The sequence below is a fragment of the Gavialis gangeticus genome, unplaced genomic scaffold, assembly GCF_001723915.1.
Source record: "Gavialis gangeticus isolate Ggan-Ray unplaced genomic scaffold, GavGan_comp1, whole genome shotgun sequence".
In the NCBI taxonomy this organism is placed as follows: Eukaryota; Metazoa; Chordata; order Crocodylia; family Gavialidae; genus Gavialis; species Gavialis gangeticus.
In genome coordinates this window covers 4375363-4385424 of record NW_017729009.1, presented here as the reverse complement: position 1 = coordinate 4385424, position 10062 = coordinate 4375363, and the positions used below count along the sequence as shown (strand labels likewise).

The 10062-nt window shown below is 43.1% G+C and overlaps 1 protein-coding gene and 1 long non-coding RNA gene across 2 annotated transcripts in view; one reads left to right on the top strand and one right to left on the bottom strand.

Moving 5' to 3' along the window:
• STK4 (serine/threonine kinase 4) overlaps window positions 1–10062 on the top strand; it is an 88012-nt gene that overhangs the window by 26466 nt on the left and 51484 nt on the right. The window contains exon 9 of the mRNA XM_019509819.1: window positions 2322–2508. Within this exon, the coding sequence (XP_019365364.1) occupies window positions 2322–2508 (187 nt within the window). The remainder of the gene's footprint in view (window positions 1–2321; window positions 2509–10062) is intronic.
• On the bottom strand, window positions 6098–9818 carry LOC109292418. Its single transcript, XR_002096118.1, has 2 exons — window positions 9290–9818; window positions 6098–6267 (listed from the first exon to the last, which is right to left on the bottom strand). It is a non-coding gene; the product is annotated as an uncharacterized LOC109292418 (long non-coding RNA).

The window sequence follows — 10062 nt, the reverse complement described above, 5'->3', positions numbered from 1 at the left end:
TCAGGGGTGATCTGGTGGCCACCTATAAGTTTATCCCATAAGGGGTGACCACCAGTATCTGGGGGAACGTTTGTTCACCAGAGCGCCGCAAGGGATGACGAGGTTGAATGGTTATAAACTACTGCAAGGCTGTTTCAGGCTGGACGTGAGGAAGAATTTCTTTACTGTCCGAGCCCCCAAGGTCTGGAACAGCCTGCCGTTGGACATGGTTCAAGCACCTATGTTGAACACCTTCAAGAGTAAATTGGATGCTTATCTTGCTGGGTTCCTATGACACCAGCTGACTTCCTGCCCTTCGGGCGGGGGGCTGGACTCGATGATCTTCTGAGGTCCCTTCCAGCCCTAATGTCTATGAAATCTATGAAATTATATTGGCTGAAGCACCAGGGTCTGTTGCTCTGCACCTAAGTGAACAGTGCACTGATGTCATGGTGCTCTTTGATGCCAGTGCAACTTCTCTTGCTCCTCCATGTTAGATTTTCTGGAGGTAGAGAGTTAGTAAGGTTTTCCATGACACTTTCTTCTTTTCCTGTGGCGTTTCACTGTGCTACAGGTGGGGGATTCACAAGGAAACATGGCAAAATAGAACAGGGGTGGGCAAAATACAGCCTGCAGGCTAGATTCAGCCTGCTGAGGGACTTTGTCTAGTCTGCAGCAGGTTCTTCTGCCCCACCTGGCCCAGGCATGGGGAGCAGTCCAGTCCATGGCATGTGTGGCCAGTCCCGTCACCCCTGGGTGTGCAGCGGGGCTAGGGCTTCATTTCCCAGCGACCCCAGTGGCAGCTCCTTCCAGCTACCACTTCTGCCAGACCTGGCCCCACTGCCTGGGCACCCTGTCCCGTCTGTCCAGCACCCGATGCTGGGGTTGGGATCTCTGTGGGCAGGGCACTTGGCTGATGCTTGACACGGAGCCACAGGCACACAGGGAGCAGGGGATTCACTCTTCACCAGCAATAAAATTTAATTTCCCTCCCCCTCTAATTTTTGCAGGTTTCCTTTTCTTCCCCTCTTTGTCTTACTAATGGTGTCCACAGATCGCATTCTTACCTGACAAACAGAGGCCACTGACATGTGGATCAGGGCAGGGCAGTGTATACTTCCTCATCGTAACAGCTATGAGATGTTGATACATGATGATATAACTTGGGGAGATGTATGCACATTAGCCTCATGATAGTAACTCAAATCATAGTCATGTGAAGACAGAGGAACTGGATCTATCCATTGGTAACAGGTGGTCATCTTTTTTAATGTTCAGTATTAAGGTGATTTGCCTGGTAACTAATTTTACCAGATTTTCAGCTAGCATTTACTGTGCTTAGAAGCAGTAAATGATTTCTTATTCAGGGATTGAAGAAGTATTTGCAAGAAACTGTCATGATTTTGAAATTCCTAACTGTTCTACCGTCAGTGTTTATATGGGCAGGATTTTATTAGATGTTTTCAAAGGGCTGTCTTGCCTACATTCTGGCTCAAATATTTAGCTTTGCTTGTGCACTTTTGGGGAAATTTATTTTCCCATATTAATGTTCATTTTGATTCTAAAAGTTTGCATTACTGTTGGCAAGACTCAAGGGTTTAAATTCTACTGTCTTACAGCAGGAACAGGCAGGCTTTGCAGACTTCTCCCAAAAATATAAAAAAGGCCAGAAAAACTATTTGTTTCTGAAAAATGAATATTAAGACTAGTTCCTTTTTTAAAGAAAACCTTGCAAATTCAGTACTTGAACATTTAATTATATTTTTCTGTGAGTTTTTTGGGTTGTTTTTTTTTTTTTTAAAGAATAAACTTCTGAAAACCAGGATTATCCCTTTCTTCTTTAGTTTGTTTATACTCTAAACAAACCGCTGCAATTTAATCAATACTCACTGGAGATGGGGCTTTGTATCATACCTGACAGTCTTTAATAGAAATATTTAAAGACTGAATAGCTCTTCTAATCTAACTGCTTTTAGCGATGGGCCACCAAGTTAGAAATTAGGCTCTAGCTGGGGAGCTTGTACTTCTTATTGCTATTATCGCTGCTTATTTATGGTTCAGTAGAAAACTTCACTCTCCAAGACTTGTCATCCAATTATTTCTAACACCAGGTAATGCTGGAGGAACAGGAACAGAGAAGATTGTTTTTCCTTGCCCATTTTTGGATGAGGGGGGAAGGAAAGGCACCAAGTAATTCTTTACTTTTTACTGTTTTATAGTAATTTTGTAAGATCCTCTCTCTTATTGAAGAGCTATTAGAAGTTAGTTCCAATTCTCTTTGAATGTAGTCAGCCTTTGTATAAGATTGCCCTGAAAACTGTATTTCATATATCCTGCCATAGGAAGAAGATGAAACTGATTCAGGTACAATGGTACGGGCAAGTGGAGATGAGACTGGTACAATAAGAGCTGCCAGCACCATGAGTGATGGAGCCAATACCATGATAGAACATGATGGCACTCTGGAGTCCCAGCTGGGCACGATGGTAATAAATACAGAAGAGGAGGAAGAGGAAGGGACCATGAAAAGTAAGAACTCTTTTTATCGTCACTTGTTTCATACACAGGCCCCGCGGGAGACGCAGAGCTAGGGAGGGAATTTATGAACACATGATCAGAAAGTATTATGCTAAAAGGTTTTCAGCAGGAGGCAGGAGGGGAAGGTAAGATTTGGAATAAAGGTAAGGAGGAAGGTAAGATTTGGAATAAATGTTCTTTTATATGTTAGCTCAAGATGCATAATTAAAGGTGAGTAATAGCTTCAGCAAAGTGCTTGATTTTTGAGGATGGTAGTTTATGGCAATATATGTATTTTTATACTTTTCATTGCATGTACAGTTAGCCTAGATGTAATGTCCCTTGACAATTTTTTAAAATTATTATAAGCTGTTAATTAATCCTCATCTAATATCAAATCCAGTTGCTAGTTTCTTCTGTTATGGTATTTCTGTACTTATTGGTTCAAATGAAGGAGATTTGATGTTCCTGCTGCCAGGCTGGATCAGAGGCACATACGTTGGTTCCACTCAGTGGATATAAGCATTTAATTAAAAAGATAATTTACTTCTAACAAGGGGAACTGTTTTTGGTTCCTTGTATTGTAGGAGTACCTTTGGGCTGCAGTTGTGACTGAAGCCCAGGCATATTAGCATAAGGAAAAGATGAGCCTTGCCCTTAAGAGTTGACATAAAAGGAAAAAGCAAGTAAATACAACAGAGAGCGAGAACAAGATAGGAGTGAAAACAAAATTGGTTTCTATACCAGGTGCCTAGCCATTGTATTGATTTTTGTAGGCATCATAGTAGAAGGTAGCTTGTTATTAAGGTAGTGTTTTGCAAAGGGTGATGTGGTAGCTTTTCAGGCAGGAAAAGCCTAGGGATGACATTGGAGAAAGCACAAGAGTGCTTTTTTAATTTAATCAACATGTTGATATTGGTGACAGAGGAGAGGGTGGGATTTTGCATCTTGGTGGGGAGGACGGGGGGAGGGTGTACGTGTGTGGTGGAAGGGCTGTAGCAAGTAGGTCATTGGGGTGTTGGATTTTAAATGTAATGACTAGTTTATTTCAGCTGGTAGAGCCAGTGGAGATGTACAAACGATCTGGTAGAAGCCTAGAGCTAGAAAAACTCTTTGCAGCTTTTTTAGTGACTGTTACTAAGGCAAGCTTGTATTTGTCAAGGCTGAAGAGGAGGTTGTGGCTGTGGATCTGAAGAGGGGGATAGAGAGGACAGGCTGAATTTGAGTGGGATGCAGGAAGAGGCAGTTCTCCCTTTGCCTCTTTTGGCTCTGTGTGGCAGCTAATGATGACTTGCTGCTTTAACACATGCAGTGCTTACAGACGTTGGGGGGGGGGGGGGGGGGGGGAAGTGGCACTTTTAAACTCGGTGTACTTCTGCGCCAAACCCATCACATACCCAGAAGAGGCATCACGTTAGTTGGAGCCAGCTCACCTAACACCTATATAGATCAGGCACTTTAGTGGGGGTTTGTTGGTACTTTATATAAGGGGTGAACCGATAGGCATTTTGAGAGTGATACCACTAGCTGATTTTTAAGGAGGCACATCGACCAATACTGATCTGATTTCTGATGCAATTGAGTCCAGCTGGTAAGTCTGGCGTGGTGAAAGGGGAGGGGGGAGGGAAGTGGCATGGGGGGTAGATCAATCCCCCCATGGTGAGGGAGGGAATAGGGCTAGGGTAGGCGCTGCTGGGGTGGGCGTGGGACGGAGCCATGGCTCATCCGGGGGGCGCCAAGAGGGAAGGTGGCTCCCACCTCTGTGCAGGGTGGGGCAGGGCGGGCTGCAGCTAGGGCCCGGGGCTGGGCAGCATTTGGGGCAGGTAGTGATGCTGCAAAAGACGCTACGGGGCGGGGGGGGCTGCAGCCACCCCAGACTTCACCCTAGCCCCCCACCTAGCACCACCACCACCTGCCCCGAGTGCAGTGCAGCAGCCAGCCCACAGCTGCAGCCTGCCTTGCCTCGCACAGCCCCCCTCCCCTCCCTTTCCCCCTCACGCCCTCCTGGACAAGTGGCGGGAGCAGTGGCAGGAGCCGCCCCCACCCCTCCCCGCCTTGCCCTGGCTAGGCAGTACCTACCTCAGCCCTCCTTCCCTCACCATGGGGAGCGTTGATCTGCCCCCCCACATCCCTTCCCTTCCCCCTCCCCTTCCACCACACCAGACTTACCAGCTGGATGCAACTCTCCAAGCTGCCAAGCTGTGCTTCTTGCTGCCTATGTGCTGTGCTGTGGCTGGCTGCGCGCGTGCATGGGCATTTATTCGCCAAACTATTGGCTGCATTGGGCCAATTTCCAATACAGTCAATTTTCTTTTTATCAGTGCCGATCCGGTATCAGACTAATGTGTCGGTGCAGCTCTACTTTATATAATAGCTGATTGACTCGGCTTTAGAGAAAAGCACCAAAAAGCCCTGCTGAAGCACCTGATCTATACAAACAATGCAGAGCTAGGTAAAGCACATTTTGGTAAAACACATTTGCAGGTGGGTGGTTTCAGCGCCTGTAAGCAGCCGTTCTGTTTTGAGGAAATTCTATTTAGGTTTTGCAGCTTTTGTCAGACTTGGAACTGGTTTCATCCTGATCTGCGGAAGTCCACTCCATTATTGAGAAACTCCTCTCTGTGATACCTGCTGACCATAGCAAATGTAATGGGGAATCAAGGTATCAGAGTCTCGGTTTGTAGGTTGAGAGGTGAGCTACAGCTAGACGTGAAAGATAGTTGCTGTATTTGTGCTAAGGAGCTGCCTAAAGACAGGTGACATTTGCTACAAGAGGATCAGTTTCTAGGTGGCCCCAAGGGTAAATAGGGGTGAGATTTATTTGTAATAGTCACCTTTTCTAGCACTCTAATATTCCCTGATTTACTAGTCCTCTCTTATAAAAATGTGTACATCATTATTAATATTTGGTGGGGTGTGTGTGTTAACATTACTAATGTGGGAAACTGTTTACTTTGAAATTAATAGTGACCCAGGGGTTTGATTACCTACTTAGTTGCAGCAGTACTTGTCTTTCAATTTCCTGGTCAGATTGTGGTTAATTGACCTCTTTCCTGTCTATTGCACATCATCCTAATAAGGATCCGTTAGTGGAAAAGTTTTTAATTTGTGTTTAGTTTATGTGGTGAGCTGGTACTGGAGCTTATAGATAACTTACAAGCATTATGTGATGGACTTATAAGCACTTCTTAATTTCTTAGCTATCTGGGGAAATGGTGGTGATACAATGCGACTGCTTAACCACAGCAGGCACAAATGTAACCCAGAACTATGGTACATCATTCCTCCCATTCTGACATGGCTGTTCCAACTGGCTTGATAAATATTGACTGCCACTGTTCAATCTATAATACTTCATTTTAACCAATATGCAAGTCTGATTCATGCTGAGAGGGTACTCAGCCAACCTGTCTTTATTTTGCTTTGTTCGTGGAGTACCTGCTGTTTGAGAGCTTTGGCTTTTAGCAGCTTCTGCTTTACCAGGCTATTGATTTGCTTTCATTAGTTGTGCCTCAGGAGATCTGTGGGCAGTTCTCCTTCCTGGTATGGTCTTTGCTTTGCAGTAGCAGAGTTCTGTGATTTTTTTTTTTTTTTTCCCCCCCCATCTAAAATGCCTCATTGAGAGAGGTTGCAGACTTGATTGCGCTCTGTAGCAACTGTATCTTTTTTGTCTTCATCAAGTGTCATTCATAATAAACAGGAGAAGAGCAGTCTTGAAGGCAAGGTGAACCCTGTGGGTTCTGGAAACAACTTCAAAGTGGGAAGTTTTACCTATAATATAATTGCATGAAAGAAGTCTGAATGAGATTACAATAGACATGCAAAATGGGGGGTGAACCCTTAAACAAGTTTAAATAAATGTGTCAATGCTTAAAGCATCCCTTTATACGGAATGTTAAGTTCTAGTCACAAACTAGTGCATAATGTTGACATGTTTCCAAAGTAAAGAGTGTGGGTAATGCCTATGATTGGAGTGAAGCATTGGTACCCAGGAAGAGAGAGCATGTGTAAGATGTATGGGATAGATTGTGTGCATTTTATGTAGACCCCTACAAACTAATATTTTTTCTGGTGCTGGAGGAGGCAGAGCACCTTGGTAGGAATGGTTCTAAACCCCATGGTGCCTTTTAAGATGACCTGTCTGTCATTAAGCAACCAAAAAGGAGTCTGTTCTAGAGCTGCTGCCTTAGATTGAGGGGCATGTATATAAAATATCATGTACACCTGATGTTCAGTAGTGCACATGGAGATTGCTACTCACATAGGTGCTTAGCTCTTTCTTGCTGCTGCTTCATGCTATTTGCCCTATAAAAAGAACCCAACAAATCCCTTATGTCCTAAAGCTCACAGGCTTCCATAAAAAAGGATCTCATTGCAGAGTTTGGAATTTAAAGGCATATGCATAGTTTAACTCTGTGGGCAGTAGTGTATTACTTGCTGTCATTGTAGATTGACTTGAAACCAAGTCACTTTGGTTGATGTGGGGGACAAGGGAATGACTGTGCATCTATAGAAAACTATATGAAGTAAGTGCAAAAAACTCTCCTCTTCTTCACCTTCTCTCCATTCCTCCCCTTGCCAACTCCCACCATTTCCTGATCTTTCTGGGAAAGTTCCATGGAAAACTCATTTCTGCAAATTGGTGTCTTGATAATATTGGAAAAACTGAAAATTCATTTCTCTGCTAGGGAGAGAACCTCTACAGAGTCCGTGGCTGTCTTCCCATTAACACTTCAACACATGGTGCGAGTCACCATCATTCATGGTGAAGACTAGAATACAGAAAAGTAGTTTGGTTTGATTTTGTTCCCCCCACCCTTCCACCACCTCCTGGCAGCATTTCCAAGATCTGCCTTGGTGACCTGAGTTCAAATCTTGGGTCACTGAGTTGCTATGGAAACAATCACTGCAAAGGCTGAGGTGAGAGCTTTCTTTCTTTTCTTAAGATGTTGAATCAGCAGGACTGACTCCATACCCTACAGCACTGGGTATAGCAGCCATGTGTTTGAGAGTATAGAACAACTTGCTATGAATATCATGAAAACCAGTTGTTAAGGAAGCCAACTGATAAGACTTTCCAGGAGCCTGAGTTCCTTCCAAGGGAAGCTCTCTAGATGCACCAACTTTTCTTATAGAAGACGGTCATTTTTTTTCAAACAGAAGAGGGAGAACATGGTCATTTTCTTGCAGCTTGGCAGCGAGCTCAGTAGACTCGGATCTCTTGAAATTTCAAACTGTAGCAAATACCAGCAATTAGCCATGATGGGTAACTGGGGCTTCCAAGCCAAGCTCATGGCAAGAAAGGGAAAGGAGTAATCAAATCTGACTTGCATTTCAGTGTTCCCTCTGGCTCTGAAGAAAGAGAATAGAAGTCTGACGAGAAGAGCAATGGAAGACTGTGCGCACACTAAGTTACTGCAGTTTTAAAAGATCACACAAAATAGGATGGGGCCTGGGACATCTGAGGCTATAACATAAGTAAGATTGCCAGCTGGTCATAAATATAAAGCATACTGGCTTTTTTCCCCATTGGGAGAATGAATAATGTGACTTCTCATCATTTAAAGAGCAGAAATCCAAAATAATTTAAATAAATAAATAAATAAATAAATGCCTGTGATCATACTCCTTTACGTCTCGGGTATATCTCCAAATCTCTATGACTAATTGTCCATTCACTTCCTTGAACCCAAAGGAAACGGGTCTACCAGCATTTCGTAAAATGTTGAGAGCAAAAGTTTTGTTTTAAACCTTAGGTCCCAAACATTCACTTATCCACTCTGCCTTCACTAGGTCTCCTTAAAAAATTGTGTTCTCATAAACTGGCAGTGAATAGCCTTGCTCTCATATCCACCCTGCTTGCAGGAATTCCTCTTTTGTAGAGGAAATTCAAAATAACTTTTGTGGACGGGGCATCCTATCCTAGTTCCTGCAGCTGTGCTCGCCAGCCTCTAACCAGAAGAGGGCGCTCCAGAACAGGCTATGGGGCATCTCTGTCTGCTTGAATAGAAAGCTTAGCTTTTACTCATTTGAAAATGTCTTGTACTCCCTCTGCTTCCAGAATTAATCTGATATTCCAGATCTAAGCAGTGTGCGCACAGAGGGTTCTACCCGACCATTCAGGACTTGAAGAAGACCAAGAAAAGCTAGGTTTCACATAGGGTTTTTGTTTTTGCTGTCATACATGTCTCTGTTTTTAAAAAACTAATATGATTAGAGTAACTTGCTCTTTGATACTGTTAAGGAAAAATACCACAACAGGTTAAAATGTTAGGTAAAAACCCTTCTCTCCCTTTCAGTGATAGGATAATATTGGAATCCTTTGCAGTCCAGCAAATAGTCCAAGTTGATATTCCTTTCTGTAATCATTTCTTCGGGAGTTGGCTGGGCAGCTGTATATTAGCCTGCAAATGCCCTTCCTGAGAATTGCCTCAAGTGCTCCATTTTTCAGCTTACCATTTCCATGTTAATGTTCTCTTGACATTCGGTTAAATTGATTTTGCTGTAAAACTCATCAGCCTGGCTGCAGAACTCTGCTAAGGAAAGAGCTTTTCACAATCTTAAATATAAACATAATAATGACACTTTGAATCAATTTAATTAATTCATCTTTCAAGAGTGATCTGTAATTCAGGTGGGAATTGGTGTCACTATTAATGGTAAAAGTATTCAGGTGAATACAGAAGTTCTGGAAACTCTTATGTGGCAGCAGAGGTAGCATAGAATGTTTCCAGAAGTCTGAAACTCCTGACTCTGGGGGGAAAAAGAGAGTAATTACAAAAATAAATCTAACTTGGTGTACAATCCACCCTCGTAGTTGGAGCCAGATGTGCTTTTCAGAGGGGGGAGGCCAGAAGTATACAATCTGCTGAAGTGGAAGTAGTGTTATAACTGGTATCACGTGGCTGTTCTTCTAGGCTAACTCTGCTTAACAGGCAAAACTAAATTAACTTGCCTGCCTGCTAAAGTGGCTGTCTTGCTTCCCCTTTGGAGGCATTGTGCACTGCTGGGCATCATGGGGACACTTGCAGGAGTTCACAGCATCGGCTGGAATGCACTTTTTTCCCTTTTTGGGAAATCTGTATCTTGAAAACAAAACCCAAGCCGTGATATTTGTTTTAAATGTGGAAACTGGTTGTAGGGCACTGACACATCTCATTTCTGGAAAATCATTGTCAACAGTGACACTAAAATCTTGTGTACCCGGGATAATGTAAAGTCTGATCTCTTAAGGACAGTCTTTATAAATTGGTTTTCTATTTTTAATGATCAGATAACAAATATACTTTACATCTAGTATGTTAGAAAAGTACCAAAATCTTCTAAGCTATAATTTTGGTTGCTTAAATCTTTTCTCTGTTTCTTCCCCCCCCCCGCTTGGTTTAATATTTTCCAAATGTGCCGTGTGTGTGTATAATAATTTTTTTTAAAAAGCTTTTCAGAATGCACTGCCACATAATTCATCCATAACTGGTTACTTGTGGCCTTAAGTTTTAACTAGCTTGAAATAGCCTTTAATATCTTAATAGCTTTACTTCTGGAGGCCTGAGGCAGGTCACTCACTTC